General features: G+C 53.2%; 2 protein-coding genes across 3 annotated transcripts; both read left to right on the top strand.

Moving 5' to 3' along the window:
• The first annotated feature begins 2,738 nt into the window (after window positions 1-2,738).
• On the top strand, window positions 2,739-8,776 carry C11H2orf68 (chromosome 11 C2orf68 homolog). Its single transcript, XM_043917787.1, has 4 exons — window positions 2,739-3,008; window positions 3,092-3,210; window positions 4,426-4,577; window positions 4,942-8,776. The coding sequence occupies exons 1-4, from the start codon at window positions 2,902-2,904 to the stop codon at window positions 5,062-5,064; spliced, it is 501 nt and encodes a 166-aa protein (XP_043773722.1). The 5' UTR covers window positions 2,739-2,901; the 3' UTR covers window positions 5,065-8,776.
• A 2,794-nt stretch (window positions 8,777-11,570) lies between these two features.
• TMEM150A (transmembrane protein 150A) lies at window positions 11,571-15,745 on the top strand. Of its 2 annotated transcripts, XM_043917783.1 has the most exons (9): window positions 11,594-11,685; window positions 11,890-12,036; window positions 12,223-12,403; window positions 12,837-12,884; window positions 13,202-13,288; window positions 13,925-13,992; window positions 14,293-14,420; window positions 14,556-14,733; window positions 14,964-15,745. In XM_043917783.1, the coding sequence occupies exons 3-9, from the start codon at window positions 12,339-12,341 to the stop codon at window positions 15,203-15,205; spliced, it is 816 nt and encodes a 271-aa protein (XP_043773718.1). In that variant the 5' UTR covers window positions 11,594-11,685; window positions 11,890-12,036; window positions 12,223-12,338; the 3' UTR covers window positions 15,206-15,745. The 2 variants fall into 2 exon arrangements, with proteins under 2 accessions (XP_043773717.1, XP_043773718.1); XM_043917782.1 differs by lacking the exon at window positions 11,890-12,036 and having other exon boundaries at window positions 11,571-11,685.
• Window positions 15,746-16,247: the final 502 nt, after the last annotated feature.

The following is a 16,247-nucleotide window of genomic DNA, read 5'->3' as shown; positions in this document are numbered from 1 at the left end:
GAGTGACGTCAATAAAGCTGAAGCTTCAGGGCCTGTGACTTTCATGACCCCTTCCACAACCCTGAACTACTTTACAGTTCTACTAAGGTGTGACTGATATACAATAAAATGCGCGTTTAAAGTGTTCAGTTGAGTCGTTCAGTCGTGTCCGACTCTGCGACCCCACGAACCGCAGCACTCCAGGACTCCCTGTCCATCACCAACTCCCGGAGTCCACCCAAACCCAGGTCCATAGAGTCGGTCATGCCATCCAACCATCTCATCCTCTGTCCTCCCCTTCTCCTCCTGCCCTCAATCTTTCCCAGTATCAGGGTCTTTTCAAATGAGTCAGCTCTTCGCATCAGGTGGCCAAAGTATTGGAGTTTCATCTTCAACATCAGTCCTACCAATGAACACCCAGGGGCTGATCTTTAGGATGGACTGGCTGGATCTCCTTGCAGTCCAAGGGACTCTCAAGAGTCTTCTCCAACACCACAGTTCAAAAGCATCAATTCTTCGGTGCTCAGCTTTCTTTATAGTCCAATGTTCACACCCATACATGACCATTGGAAAAACCATAGCCTTGACTAGACGGACCTTTGTTGACAAAGTAATGTCGCTGCTTTTTAATATGCTGTCTAGGTTGGTCATAACTTTCCTTCCAAGGAATAAGCGTCTTTTAAGTTCATGACTGCAGTCACCATCTGCAGGGATTTTGGAGCCCCCCAAAATAAAGTCAGCCACTGTTTCCACTGTTTCCTCATCTATTTGCCATGAAGTGATGGGACCGGATGCCATGATCTTCGTTTTCTGAATGTTGAGCTGTAAGCCAACTTTTTCACTCTCCTCTTTCACTTTCATCAGGAGGCTCTTTAGTTCTTCTTCACTTTCTGCCATAAGGGTGGTGTCATCTGCATATCTGAGGTTATTGATATTTCTCCCAGCAATCTTCATTCCAGCTTGTGCTTCTTCCAGTCCAGCGTTTCTCATGATGTACTCTGCATATAAGTGAAATAAGCAAGGTGACAATATATAAGCTTGACGTACGCCTTTTCCTATTTGGAACCAGTCTGTTGTTCCATGCCCAATTCTAACTGTTGCTTCCTGACCTGCATACAGATTTCTCAAGAGGCAGGTCAGGTGGTCTGGTATTTCCATCTCTTTCAGATTATTCCACAGTTTATTGTGATCCACACAGTCAAAGGCTTTGGTATAGTCAATAAAGCAGAAATAGATGTTTTTCTGGAATTCTCTTGCTTTTTTGATGATTCAGCAGATGTTGGCAATTTGATGTCTGGTTCCTCTGCCTTTTCTAAAACCAGCTTGAACATTTGGAAGTTCACGGTTCACATATTGTTGAAGCCTGGCTTGGAGAATTTTAAGCATCACTTTACTAGTGTGTGAGGTGAGTGCAATTGTGCGGTAGTTTGAGCATTCTTTGGCATTGCCTTTCTTTGGGATTGGAATGAAAACTGACCTTTTCCAGTCCTGTGGCCACTGCTGAGTTTTCCAAATTTGCTGGCATATTGAGTGCAGCACTTTCACAGCATCATCTTTCAGGATTTGAAATAGCTCAACTGGAATTCCATCACCTAGCTTTGTTGTACATTTTGCTGAATATTGATAGAGGTATGTATACACTCTGAAACCACCACCACGATCAAGATAATGAACCTAGGGATTTCTCTGGTTATCCAGTGGCTAAGATTCGCTTTCAAAGCAGGGGGGCCTGGGTTTGACCCCCTGATCAGGGAACTAGATCCCACATGCTGCAATTAAGATACGGTGCAGTCAAATATATATATTTACTTGTATATATTTAGATGTATAAAATGAATTTAGTCACCATTCACCAAAAGTGTCTTCCTGCCCTGACCATTGATCTGCTTTCTGTTGCTACAGATCAGTGTCACTTTCTAGAGTTTTATATAAACGGAAACACACAGCGAGTCCTCTTTTTAACCCCTGGCCTGTTTTGCTCCGCCTATTTGTTTTGCGGCTCATCCACCTTGTTGGGTATATAACAACTCACTTTTGGTTGCTCAGCGGCATTCCACTGTGTGGATGTACCAGTCTGTCTACTCATGAACTCCTGGTTTTGTCTCTTTTTAAAGGGATTCAAAAATGACACAGGCTCAGATGTCTGAAAGGCCCTGGGGCCACCCACGGGGAAGAGTTAAGACGCCGGCCCAGTGGGCGCCGAGATGAACCAGGCGGCGGGAAAATACTCAGAACTCGGGAGTTGGGCGGGATGGGAGGGGTGTCCGCCGCTTGTGGACCCTGGAGGGCCGGGGGCTGGGCTGCGCGGCCAGGGCGCCGCTGTGTGCCCAGCCCGGGCCCTCGCCTCCTCAGGATCTCTTTGGAGGCAGCTGCTGTCAGTGCCCCCACTTACAAATGAGTAAACTGAGGCACGGCTGGGTTCAACAGTCGGCCTATGCCACGGCTGGTGATGGAGTGTCACACATCCCAGCAGAAGAAAAGGGAAGGGAAGGCTCTAGAGCGAATTCTGAGTGGTGTGATGGGTGCTTTGTGTTTTTCTGCATTTTCTGATATATCAGCAGTAAGCCTAAATCCTGTTTTCCTATTGATACTGTCACAAAAGGAAAACCCCGGCAGGAAAAGGAAGTTAAGCTTGCTGTTTTTCCTCCGCTCCGCCCCGCCCCGGCCCGCCACCGCCCCGCCGCGCCGCCGCACCGCCCCGCCCCGTCCCTCCGCCCTGCTCCGCCCCGTCCCTCCGCCCCGCCCCGCCCCGCCGGCGCCTGGAACTCTGCGCGCAGAGAAGCTCGGCCCTGCCCTCCTTTTCCCGACGTCAGGGCTAGTGGCCGAAAGTCGAGCGAGGGGCGGTGCTGAGTTTCCGGGAGGGAGGGTGGCCGTTGGGGGCCTTGAGGCAGGGACGGCGGCGGCTCCGCGCACGGGGCTAAGATGGAAGCGGCGCCGGGTCCCGGGCCGGGACTCTGTTGCAAGCCTGGAGGGCGACTGGACATGAGCCACGGCTTCGTGCACCACATCCGACGGAACCAGCTCGCCCGGTACCGCCCCGCCCCGCGCCACCGCCGCCAGCCCCGGCCTGGCCTGGCCCGGCCGTCCCTGACTCCCGCTCGGCTCCCCGCAGGGACGACTACGACAAGAAGGTGAAGCAGGCGGCCAAGGAGAAGGCGAGGAGGCGGCACACGCCCGCGCCCACTCGGCCCCGAAGGCCCGACCTGCAGGTGTACCTGCCGCGACACCGAGGTGAGGCCGCCCCACCCGCCTGCTTCCTCGAGCCCGCGCGCTCTTTTGGCTCCGGCTCAGCCTCAGTGCACTCTTCTTTCCTGTATGGGAAAAAGCTACTTCTTAGCCCCCAAGGCTCAGTTCATCTCGTCCCTTCTTGGAACGTCTACCTCGTGTCCCCAGCTCCGCTAGTGATTCTCCCCGTAGAACAGAGAGGGCTCAAGTTAAGCATCACTGTTACCGGACAAACCTGGGAGTCGGCAAGAAGTTGTCTTTCGCTTTCTCTCCACCACACTATTTTCGTATTCCTGTCACCTAACAGAAAGTAAGTTTGGCACTGCTCTAGGCGATAAGGACATACTTGTGGAATGAAGCCCAAACCAACTTAATGGCCTTTTTTTCCCAGCTTCATTTCGACCTAGCAATTACAGTAGGTAACATATGATGCTAAATTTGTTGATCTTCCCTAGGAGTGCCTTTAGAGGTTGTATACATTTCATTCATTTAGCTGTCAGAGGACCCCATAAGATGGGAACCATTATCATTTGTGTTTCACAGTCTGCAAAACGGATGCAGAGAGGTTCAGTAACTTGCCTGAGATCTCAGGGAGGTGAATGGCAGAGCCTTGATTTGAACCCAGGGAGAGCGCAGTCCGCCTCTCTACCACCTTCCAGCGTTGTGGACAGTTGTGCGTTGTGTACTTCCCACGTGATTGACTGTGCTGGTGCTAAGGCAGAGGTGTAAAGGTGAATAAAATCCCTGATAGGCGGCACATTTCACACACACATTCTGGGTCCATGAGAAGACCGGTGCTTTTTTCCCCCCGTAAATTCAGCCTTTTTTCTTTTTTTAATTTTATTTATTTATTTTTGGCTGTGCTGGGTCTTCATTGCTGCCCACGGGCTTTCTGTAATTCCAGCGAGCAGGGGCTCCTCTCCACTTGCAGTGCTTTGGCTTTTTATTGCGGTAACTTCTCTTGTTTCGGGGCTCGGATTCTAGAACACAGGCTCAGTAGTTGTGTTCTAGAGCGCACAGGCTTAGTTGGCCTGAGGCATGTGGGATCTTCCTGGACCAGGGATCGAACCTGTTGTCCCCTGCTTTGGCAGACAGATTCCCTACCACTGGATCACCAGAGAAGTCTGGGGTTTTCTTTACAGTCTGTTTTCCTGTATCATCTCTGGTCAAGGGTTCCAACAGCCTTCCTTTCTTCTCTCTCACTCTGGTTCATCCCTCCAGATGGCTCTACCCACCCAAGCAACCCAGACTGTGAGGAGTCCGGTGAAAGCAGCAGTAGTGGCAGCTCTGAGCCAGAGCCTCCTGGCCATCAGCTTTTCTGCTTAGAGTATGAGGCGGACAGCGGAGACATCACCTCAGTTATCGTGTATCAGGTACGCCTGGTGGAAACAGCTGCAGCCTGAGGGTCCTGGGCCGTGGTGGAAATCACTGTGAGACCCGGAGCCACTGTTTTCCTCAGGGACTGGTGGGAAGTATCTGTCCCACATGGGAGCACAGACTGCTAGGCGATGCTTTTGAGCACAAGCCACTCCCATCACAGTGATTCTCAGCGGGCGATGGGAAGGGCACATGGCCCACAGTCGAGAATCATTATTAAGGGGACACCTGGGCAATGACAGGCACTGGCAAGAAGTTGTGAGTCCCACGGAGACCTGTGAGAGTGTTGCCTAGGGACAGGGCAGGCCACCTTTCCAGAAGAGGCTGTGCCCTGAGCTTCCTGACTCTTCCTCCACGTAGGATGATGATCCAGGAAGGGTGAGCGAGGAGGTGTCAGCCCACACGCCTCTGGAGCCACTCATGCGAGAGGCCCTCAAGTTGCGCATCCAGGAGGAGATTGCAAAGCGCCAGAGCCGACACTGAACAGACTGGAGTCACTGCCCAGGGAGCCATCCCTAGTTCGGGGGTGCCGGGACCAGTCTGAGCTGATCTCAAGACACCCCTGTACCCCCACCAAAGCTGCCACATCCACAGGAAAAGGGTGTCACAGGGACTGGGTCTGGCCATCTCCCTTGTAGCTGTTTTTTCTTAAATGTTGGCCCATTTGACCAGCCTAATATTCTGAACATTTTTGAGAATTTTGTTTGGTTAGCTTGGTTTTGTGGAAGCAAAGACTCTGGGGAGAGTTGAGGTTTATGAAACCCTGTGCCAAAGTGCTGTTTTCTCACCAAGGTCATGTCCTCCAGGGCACCTGGCCGCTGCTGCTCCACCCAGCTCCTTGAGCCCTGTTTGCTATTTTATGGTTCCTTACTTCCGTGCCTTCTGCTCACTTCCATGTCTGCGTTTTCTAGATCTTCTTCTCTGGCGTTTCTTTGTTCTCTTCTTTCAGTCATCTTTTTGTCTCCCAATGCATCAGTCACAATCCCCCCCACCTCCCACCTTTAGCTGCTAAGGATTTTGGGTGCGGGGGTTCTGGCCTCTGCCTTTCTGGCAAGCTCTCCCAGTACTTCTGATACCAGTCAAGGGAGACTTTCTTTGATGCCTACTTGCAAGCATGTCTCCCTCCCCTTACGTGGCTTTTGCAGGTTTCTCCCATGCTCCATCACTTCGCCCAGTCTCAAAAGATGATGCCAGAACTCAACTGTGAGGCTTTCTTGCCGCAAAACCTGCCTGGGCTAGGACTACATAATTCCAGCTTCCCACCTGATCCCTAGCTGTGAACAAACCATCTGTGCTCAGGCTAAAGGAGAACTCTCAAAACAAGCCAGAAACTGTGTTTCCAAATGTGATTTAGCAGTCTTGAATGTACGGACAAAGGCAAATTCAACGTGAACAATTATTGCCTGTTTGGAGCCCTAGGGTGCAGACGGTAAAGAATCCGCCTGCAATGCAGGAGACCCAGATTCAATTCCCTGGGTCAGAAAGATCCCCTGGAGAAGGGAATGGCAACCCACTCCAGTATTCTTGCCGGGAGAATTCCACGGACAGAGGAGCCTGGCGGGTTACAGTCCATGGGGTCGTAAAAGAGTCAGACACGACTTAGCAACTAACAGTTTCTCTTTCACTTGGAGCCCTAGTTGGGAAAAGGAGGGGAGCCTGAAAAGTCTCCTGGAGGGAGCTAAGCAAGCCTCTTTCTTCTTCCCTTCCCCTGCTCTTTCTCCTGTCCTACCTCCCAAGAGTATATAAAACTCCTAAATACTAAAGATCCCGGGAATATCACTGCTTTCACTGAAGTGAACATTCTTCCTAATGAGGGTTGGACTAAGGTCTGAGAAATCTACCAGCCGTCCCGTACATGACGGTACCAAGCCTCTGTGGTTTTCCAGCAAATGGGCCTAACCTCAGTGACTTGAAGTATGGGATTTAAGGGAGCCCATGAGCACTGGGACTTCTTCAGACCAACACTCCCCCTGCCCCAGAGGTTTCACCTCAGCGTCTCAAGATCAGTCTGGCCGGTCCCTCTCAGCAACTTTGCTCATAAAGGACATCTAAGGGCACTTTTGCTTTGTGCCCTACAGCCCTGAAAATCTACCAGCTCAGAAATGGGGCAAGGCAGCTACTTCAACTACATCATTAAAATGCAGCAAGTTACAGCTCTCTGGGAAGGTGAGTGAGGTGGATAAATTAGAAGGGCCTGGTTGTGAAGGCAGACAAGGACCAGCAGATCCTGACTCCCAGAGCTGCCCAAAGTCAAATGCCTTCAACTTGCCAGTGCTGGGCTCAGTTCTCTTCCGGTGAAGTAAGTCTGCCCTCATTTGGCCAGGCTAGAAGTGCCTTTTGATTCTTAAGGTTAACTACCCTCCAGAGCCGCCCAGATCGAGGAGACTGCGCCATACTCTGTCCCCTGTCTTCCTGCAGCTCAGAGCACCAGGCATTTTAGTCTTGCAGCTCTTCAGCTGATCTGCTGACTTGGACAAAGGATTTCACCGAAACTCTTAGGCTTCCTAGTCTGGAAATACTTTTTTGGGTTTGTCTTCTCATAGCTGGATGGCCTGTTTTCCTGGATTTATTATAGAATTTAGAAACAAGTCCATGGGGGCATGACCCCTGAGAGTTTAGCCTTCAGCCCTGTTTTGTGAGACTCATGTACCAATTCTGTCCTCCTGTGTGTTGATCGCATAATCCTCACACTCTCAGGTAAGAGACTGATGGGAACATCTCATGTGTAAACTTGTTGAGGCGCTTTGCTAATCGAGTGCATATAAAATATCTTCCCAAGAAAGCATTCTAATTCTTAGCTAGTTTATGCTGCACAACTATAGGAAGCACTAAGCCTGGTACTTAAATGAGAGGTTGTCCTTCAGGCCAGGCCTAGTGGTGTTGATGCTGCCATGGCTCCAGGTGTGTCCGGAATGCTTCTCTACTAACAGCTCTCAGCCCATTGACAGCCTTGGAGCTCCGCTCATTGCTTCTCACCCCTCACTGCAGTCCAAGATGGTGTCCTACTCTCCAGTATATTTACTGGACTTGCCTCCTGATGTCTTTTCAGCCATTTTCAGTTGTTGGTGCCTTGCCCTCAAGGAGCAGTTTCCAGGGCATCTCCCAGAGGCCCTAGAGCTGTCTGAAAGAGGACTGTCCCTGCTGTTTCGTGCATTGGCTACAGCATTAGACTAGCTTTCTGGCAGATTGCTTCAGGATCAGCACTTATTTGACTAGATATAGTCTCAGCTGCCTGGGGAAAAAAAAAAAAAAGTCTGGGAGCCTCATAAGCATATTTCACGTTCATCCAAAATGAAGCATTCTTCATTTACTGAGGCTAAGCCTTGGATGCTAAGGCATTGTGTGTCCCGGGCCACAGTGGGTGATGTTACTAATAGAAGGAAGCTGGGTTTGCAGGGGTTTGGGGCTGTGCGAGAGTAAACACTAACACTTGAGTTCCAGCCAGCTGGCAAGGATGAAAGTCTTTGAAGAATGTAATACAAGATGGGAAAAGGAGAACGTAAAGCTTTTTGTCCTGAATGAGAGTAGGAAACCGGCCAGTAGGACCAGCGTGGGCGATAAGAAATGCTTCTCTCTCCGGACAAGCCTCTGAAAAGGGACATTCCATCTCCACTGGTCCACTCCCAGGGGCATTGCCGTGCAGAGATTAGCCCACAAAACTGGAGGAAACCCTTTGGAGTGGTGGGTATCCAGCTTACTGTGCATGTGGCACCGTCTGTTGGTGGTAAGGTCGGGCCCCCAACTGGTTCACACATGTAAATGCAGCCTTTTGCAGACAGAAGAGTAAAGACAGGTGGCTTTCCCACCTCCGAGCCTTCTTTGGGGAGGAGCATCAAGGAAATGTTGACTGTTATCTGAAACATTTTAAGTTCCCTCATTGAATTCCTATCCTGCCCCCGAGGAATCATATGACCAAGAAACCACAGGCACCCACCCCAAATTTCCCCAGGAGGTGGAGTGATGCCAGAAGGGAAGAGAGGGAATGGCCTCTCTGCCTTCCCAGGGCCACCAGAATGAGGAACTGGTTGTATAACGTATCAGAAGCCATACTTTCTTCTGTTTTCTCATTTCCAATGTTCCTGCTGTATGGATGAATAAAATGACATGTTGCAAATTTATTTGAAAATCCTGGAAGGAAGGTACTTTGCAAATACAGCATTCTTTTTAACCAATAAACGTACTATTTTTATAAGCACTGTTTTTGCCAAGAGTTGTGAAATCACTTGTGTACATAGGGAAGAGAAGACTACGTGCTCTCCTAAAGTCAGTCAGCACAGAATCAGCACTAAAAATCTGATCTTTTGTTCTGCCTGACTATTTTAAGGACTGTCCTGGTTGGAGCATAACAAGTAGATTCACATGGCATTGGAGCTGGAAGGGCCTTTTAAAGACTTCTGGTCCTACTTTCTATTGATATGCAACTCATCCCTATCAACATCCCTTGAAGAGCCCTTCTGTCTCGGGCTAATTCTCTGTTCTAGGGACTACTTAGATTGTTGTATTAAGTCAAAATCTGCCTCCTTGTCAAGGCTCTGGACTGCTTGCCTTACCCCCATTTTAGGATAGAACAGACAGTTTAGAACCCTAGTAGTCCTCCTGGGCCTTCTCCACAATCATGGCTAAAAAGGAACACAAATCCACCTCAACAGGAGATAGTAAGTGTTGATTAAGAATCGCTAAGCTTCAAGGCTATGGTTTTTCCAGTGGTCATGTATGGATGTGAGAGGTGGACTGTGAAGAAAGCTGAGTGCCGAAAAATTGATGCTTTTGACCTGTGGTGTTGGAGAAGACTTGAGAGTCCCCGGGACTGCAAGGAGACCCAACCAGTTCATCCTAAAGGAGATCAGTCCTGGGTGTTCATTGGAAGGACTGATGCTGAAGCTGAAACTCCAATACTTTGGCCACCTCATGCAAAGAGTTGACTCATTGGAAAAGACCCTGATGCTGGGAGGGATTGGGGGCAGGAGGAGAAGAGGACGACAGGGGATGAGATGGCTGGATGGCATCACCGACTCAATGGACATGAGTTTGAGTAAGCTCCGGGAGTTGGTGATGGACAGGGAGGCCTGGCGTGCTGCAGTCCATGGGGTCGCACAGGGTTGGACACAACTGAGCGACTGAACTGAACTGAACTGAAGCTTCCAAAGAGGTAGGAAATGCTAAGGGCTCACAGCACTATTTGGCAGATAAGAAAAATTGCCTGCTCCCAGGGGAACACCCCTGGCCAAGAAGATGGTGATCTCGATAAATTAGACAGAGGCACTCCTTTGTCCTGGGGCACAAAGCCTGGCCAGCAGAAGGCGGACTGGTTTTATACCTCCCTGATTCTTCAGCCAGGTGTTCTTGTACAGGGTCGCTCTGTACTGCCATAGTTCTTGACCCAGTTTTAACTACTTACCCTGATGCAGTTTGGAAGAGGGTCCTCCAACAGGCTTCCTGGTTCCATTTTTACCTTCCACTAGGTTCAGAAAGGTTTCTCCTTCAAGCCATTGTCCGATTAGTGTATCTATTCCATTTCCCCCACAGTCCAAGGCCATTTCTGACTATTACCTTTACCTCACCAGTCCTGCTGAATTTAAGCTCCCCGGTTCCTGGCAGCATGGACACAATGCTCCTTTCAGTAAAGGTCTGTGGACCCCGGTGTTGCCTCATATGGACTCCAACAGACACTGGACTGCCAGTTTGAATACTTTCCTGCCCTTTTAATCATGAAAACAATGTCCAGGAGGGCACCCTTGGCCTTAAAGTATGGATGGAGTGTCACCTGCCCTATCAGTAAACAAAGGATGTGGCCATCAAGGCAGTAGCCACTGTAGCCACCCCCAACTGCACCCTGAGGGGATTCAAGGTGGAGAAAAGCAGGCTGTTGGCTCGATAGTTGAGGTGCATATCAAAGGAATGCTTTCAGTGAGCCCAGACTCTTGTATCTTCCCGAAGAAAAACTCTAAACTCATTAACACTAAACTCATTACGTCTGGTTACTGGTCTTTAATTAACAGTAAAGCTTTTGATATTTCAACTACCTGCTTTTTGCAAAAACTCCTTTATAGCCTGACTGCTCCCTTGCCTCTTTGGAGCAGTCCCACAGAGCTATCTGAGAGGCTGCCTCCTGGGTTGGAATCCTTAGAAAGTTTGCCAAATAAAACACAATCCTCAACTTTTGGGTTGTGCTTTTTTTTCCCCAGTCAACATAAGGTTTGGTGAAGCTGTTAGGTAATTTATCCTCACACTATCCTGTTTGCTTTTTCCCAGATTGCTCTGGGTCTCCAGCCTTCCTCTCCTCTTTTCCCTACCAACCCCTGGCCCTGGGGGTGTCCTTAGAATGGATATTGTTTCAAGCCAGTGCTCAGCAGTCAGGAACCCTGTTTTGGACGCTGACTTCTGGACGGTACCCTGTGTACTTGTACCCTTGAAAATAAAATGTATCTGATGAAAGTAGCTCTCCTCCAGACTTTGCTGAGTCCGAGGAAAGCAGAAGCCAAATGATGCAGGGCGCTTGAATTTCTTAAAGAACAGCCAGGACTTTGTGCCCTCTGCCCTGCAGACCGGCCTCGCCTTGGACAGAGGCAGGCACGGGGCGCCACACTGAGGGAGACTGTCCGAAGTCCCCGTCGGCCAGTCCAGGTTGCAAAATGTGCCCGGCGGCGGCGAAGGAAGGCATCCTTTAGCCACGTGTGCAATGACAATCACAGGTGCCCCCGGAAGGAGGCGCAGACCCCGGAGCTTCCCGCCTCCCGAAGCTTCCACCACAGGAGCAGGGAAGACGGGGTTATCTTCTAGGTATCTCCGCATCAGATCCTCCTCGGCTGGGGTCCCACGCCGCCGCCCACAGAGCCCAGGTTCCCCCCAAGTCGGGGCACCGCCCACCGTTCCAGCATGACGCGGGCGCGGGGACTCGGGAACTGTAGTTCCTGGCTCGGTTTGTGGCGCCGGGGCGGGGGCGGTGCGGACTCCAAGTCCCGGCGGGCGACGCGGCGCGGCCCGGGGCGCTGGGGGCGGGGCCTCCCGGCCCTTTAAACCATTCAGGGTCGCTCCGAGGGCCGCAGCCGGGGACGGCGCCACGCGGGGGCCGAGCAGGACGCGGCGGCGGGGCGCTCCGGGGAGGTGCGTACGGGGCCCCTTCCTCCCTCAGACCTCCAGAGACCACCTGCAAAGGCGCAGGTGCTGGGGGCTGCGGGCGCCCAGGCGGGCGGGCGGGGGACCGGGCTGGGCTTACCGCGTGAACCCGCCCCTTTCCCGCGGCGCCGGCGCTCAGGTAGCTGCCTGCGCCCCGCTGATTCTCCGCCCATCCCCGGACCCCCTCCGCAGGCTTTTCTTGGCGTGACCCGCTCCGGATTGTCCTGACTCCAGCCCCTCTCCCAGCCCGGGACCCTCAGGCCAGGGAGGGTGGCTCCCTTTCCAGAGCTTAGGGCCCCGCGGCGTCTGAACATCAGGCTGGAATGCGGAGGACCCCCGGTGAATGACGGAGGGTCCCCAGTGAATGCCGGAGGGTGTCCACGTTGTGGTGGGGGCTCAGCCCCAAGCGTGGGCGCTCAGAGCCGCAGAGGGAGCCCTGCGTCTGGTGCTGACCACCTTTCTCTCCCCAGCACCGGCTTTGGCCAGTCACTAGACCCTGGACTTTGACCTGTCTCTCTCCACCAGGCCCGGGCAGCTGATGGTTTTGACGAAGTATCTTAAGGTAGCCGGCCCACCTGCTCTTCTCCTGCTACCTCTTGTCCTCCCCCCCCCAATCACCACCACCCTGGCTTCCCTCCCTCATGACCGCCTGGATCCTCCTTCCTGTCAGCCTGTCAGCATTCTCCATCACTGGCCTATGGACTGTGTGAGTACAGAGGGGGATGGGGGGTAGGCAACGAGGGAACAAAATGTGAGGAGGGACAGGGCCCAGCCAGGACCCAACAGGAGCCTGATGGCACACAGAAAGCCCCCTTGTCCTGTGGTAGGCTCCAGGGTGGCACCCAGGGTCACTCTGGCTGTCTCCAGAGCCTGGCCTGGTGCCTGGGCCCACAGCCCCTTGGGACAAGCTGGCACCACTGCTGTCCAGCGGGGTGATGCAGACAGACACATTTCTAGCCAGGGCAACTTCCAGAAGTCCCCTAGTTTGGGACCAGGCTGTGGGTGCTAGAATAGTGTCGGGCCGCAGGGCCACCCCAACTCAAGTCCCCAGAAAGGAGAGTGAGACTGGATGAAGGAAAAGAGTCGGTGGGGGAAGGCTGGGCGCGTCGTGGGGCAGGGTGACAGTTGTGCTCCCGCAGGTATGCCATGGCCGTGATGAACCACCACGTGTGCCCCGTGGAGAACTGGTATGGCGCACTCTGCAGACAGCCTCACTCTAAAGCTCCCTTCATCTCTGTTCCCTCTTGGGCCGGGGCTGCCTCAAGCCAGATGGAGACACTGGGCCTCACTGCTCTTCTCTGACATTGGCAGCGCCTGCCCCCTCCCCAGGCATGGCTTCGTGCCCACCTACCTGCTTCCCACCGTCATTTGCCCCTTTGGCTTCTGTCTCAGGGGTCCTGGGAAGTGGGCTCTTCTGCCCCTGCCAAGGGAGGTCTGGGAGGGTGTCTCTGAGAGACCAGAGGGAACCCCTTCCCCCCAGGCTATGCTCTGTCCTACCTGCCAGGTCTTACAACGAATCCTGCTCTCCTGACCCCACGGAGCAAGGGGGCCCCAAGATCTGCTGCACCCTGGATGACATCCCCCTCATCAGGTGAGGCCTAGAAACCTGGGAGGTCACGGAGACCCAAGGCCCAGCTAGACTCCCAGCCAAGTGCCTCAAGCCAAGGCATATCCCTGGGTCCCAGAAATAGTAATTCCATTAAGAGCACACATGACGATACTGCTTACCAATTACTATGAGCCAGACCCTGCACTGAATCCTTTACATGCCTAAGGTCATTTCACCTTCCCAGCACTGAGGCAGCTATTGTTTTCATGACTTTATAGGCAAGGAAACTGAGACTGCACTATGTCATCCATCCAGATCCCTCAGCTAGTGAGTGGAGGCACCTATATTTAGGTTCCAGCTCTCTGCCCACTCTAAGCCCTGGCATAAGGGAAATCAGACCCACTGTGGACCTTGACAGTCTCAGGGATCCCACGGAGCCATGGGGTCTACTAGGCAATCCTGGGCTCTCCCAACTCCAGCAAACACCCAGCACTCTGCCTTAGGGGGAGGTGTGGTCAGCCTGGGGCCACTTGTTTGTAAGGGACACTGGCCTTTATCCATCAGGGTCTGGCCTACGAAGGAACAGGTGCACATAAGGCTAGAGAGAGCAAGTGGGCCAGGAGTGGGGCTTTCCAGTGGTTCTGCCCCTCTCACTCTGTCCCCACCCCCTCCTCTCAGCAAATGTGGCTTGTACCCCCCTGAGAGCTGCCTCTTCAGCCTCATTGGCAACCTGGGTGCTTTCATGGGTGAGTTGTGCCCTCGGCGCCCCACTACCACCCCACCCAATCCAGCCTACCCTCACCTCCACTCCCCAGGAAGCCCTGGCTTTGTGCAGCCCACCGCACCAAGGGCTAAGGCCAGTGGGGCCACTTCACTTCCATTCCATGAAGGCCCAAGGCTGACTCCCACACAGCCACCCTGGTATAGTGCAACCCCTGCCTGTCCATTCCCTTCCGGCCCTCAGAGCATCTGGGGAAAGCTAGCTGGGCTGGGTCAGGGCCAGAGAAGGCGCAAGAGCCAGCCCCCGCTGTGCTCTCCTCCCCCAGTGGCCCTGATCTGCTTCCTGCGCTATGGGCAGCTCCTGGAGCAGAGCCGTCATTCCTGGGTCAACACCACGACGCTCATCACAGGCTGCACCAACGCTGCGGGTCTGGTGGTGGTGGGCAACTTCCAGGTACGCCCGCCTACCGGCCTTTCAGCTTCCCCTAGAGGAACAGCAAGGGGGGGGGTGGGGAGGGGGTAAGATGGGGGGGTGGGGGATGAAGGGGTGGAGGGGAGGGGCTGATCTGTGCTCGCTCTCTGGGCCCAGGTGGACCACGCTAAATCTCTGCACTATGTCGGAACCGGTGTGGCCTTCACTGCCGGCCTGCTTTTCGTTTGCCTGCACTGTGCCCTCTCCTACCACGGGGCCAACGCCCCTCAGGACCTGGCCATGGCCTACCTGCGGATTGTGCTGGCAACCATCGCCTTTGTCACTCTGATCCTCAGTATCCTTCCAGGATGGGGTGGCCAGGAACTCCTCTTGTAGCTCAGGCCCTCTACCACCCAGGATGCTGGGGGAGCAGGGGGAACAAACACCCCTGCCCAGTCTGGTCTTCTGCCCCCTACTCCTGGGAGATGAGACCTGGTCCTCTGCCCCAGCCTATATCCAGGAAGGCAGAAGGGTGTCACCAGGCTCCCGCACCTCCTCCCTGATGTTTCCTTAGCCCCTTCCCAGCTGGGGTCTTCTTCATCCATGAGAGCTCTCAGCTGCAGCATGGGGCAGCCCTGTGTGAGTGGGTGTTCGTCATTGACATCCTCGTCTTCTATGGAACCTTCAGCTACGAGTTTGGGGCGGTCTCCTCAGACACACTGGTGGCCGCGCTGCAACCCACCCCCAGCCGGGCCTGCAAGTCCTCTGGAAGCAGCAGCACCTCCACCCACCTCAACTGTAGCCCTGAGAGCGTCGCCATGATCTGAGGTCTGGGGAGGATGGCTGGCCCTGCCTCCGCAGCTCCCCACGTCTCCTCTGCATTTCTTTTGTACCAAAAAAACCCGATTTTCCGAAAAGTATTCTGTTGGGACACAGGCTGCCTCGCTTCTGGAGGAGGGGCCATCCCACACCTGTGCCATAGAGGAGTGGGCCTCTTGGCAGGCTGCCCAAGCCACACACAGCCCGCTCCCCACACCGCAGTGTTGTCTTTATGTTTTAAAGGTCACGTGTCATTCACCCAGCCAGCCCTTCAGGTGCCTTCTACTCCCTCCTTCAGTGCCAAGGCTGGACCACTGGGATTTCCTGCTGCAGGAATTGGGGGCTGGGAACAGCAAGAGGGCTACCAGTCTCAGGGGTGGGGGTGAGCACTCCTTAGTCTATGGGAAGGCCCTCTATGGGCCCACTGAGCTGCACTGGGATTCTTCACTCTGCCCCTTTCTTTAGGGCAAATAACACAGCAGAACCACGTGGGTATTTTAGTACTTTTTTTTTTATATATATATCTATTAAAAGAATTCTAATTTGCATGTTTGTAGTCTGTCCTGAAGAAGAGGGCCTTATGCAGAACAGCTTCGCCTGGACAAAGGATGGGAGAAAGCCCCTGCCCACAGGGAGGGTCCTGAGTGCCCATCGAGAGCAGAGCTGCCAAGAACAAAGGATGCCAAGTGCTATCCAAGTACCCCTGAAGGGCTTGAAGCCCTTTCTGGGCCTCTAAACAGCCTGAAGAGCTGACCTGATTATTTCACACTTCCTACCCTGCTCAGGGGCTCCCCTGGTGGCTCAGATGGTAAAGAATCTGCCTGCAATGCAGGGACCCCAGTTGGATCCCCAGGCTGGAAAGATCCCCTGGAGAAGGGAATGGCTAACCCACTCCAGTATTCTTGCCTAGAGAATTCATGGACAGAGGAGCCTGGTGGGCTATAGTCCATGGTGTCGCAGAGTCAGATACGACTGAGCAACTAACACTTTCACTTTTTTTCACCCTGCTCAGTTGTCTGGCTTGAAGACTGATTCCATACTAAGGGATAT

This window comes from Cervus elaphus, chromosome 11 (assembly GCF_910594005.1).
Source record: "Cervus elaphus chromosome 11, mCerEla1.1, whole genome shotgun sequence".
Taxonomy (NCBI): Eukaryota; Metazoa; Chordata; class Mammalia; order Artiodactyla; family Cervidae; genus Cervus; species Cervus elaphus.
This window is presented reverse-complemented; position numbering and strand designations above follow the sequence as displayed.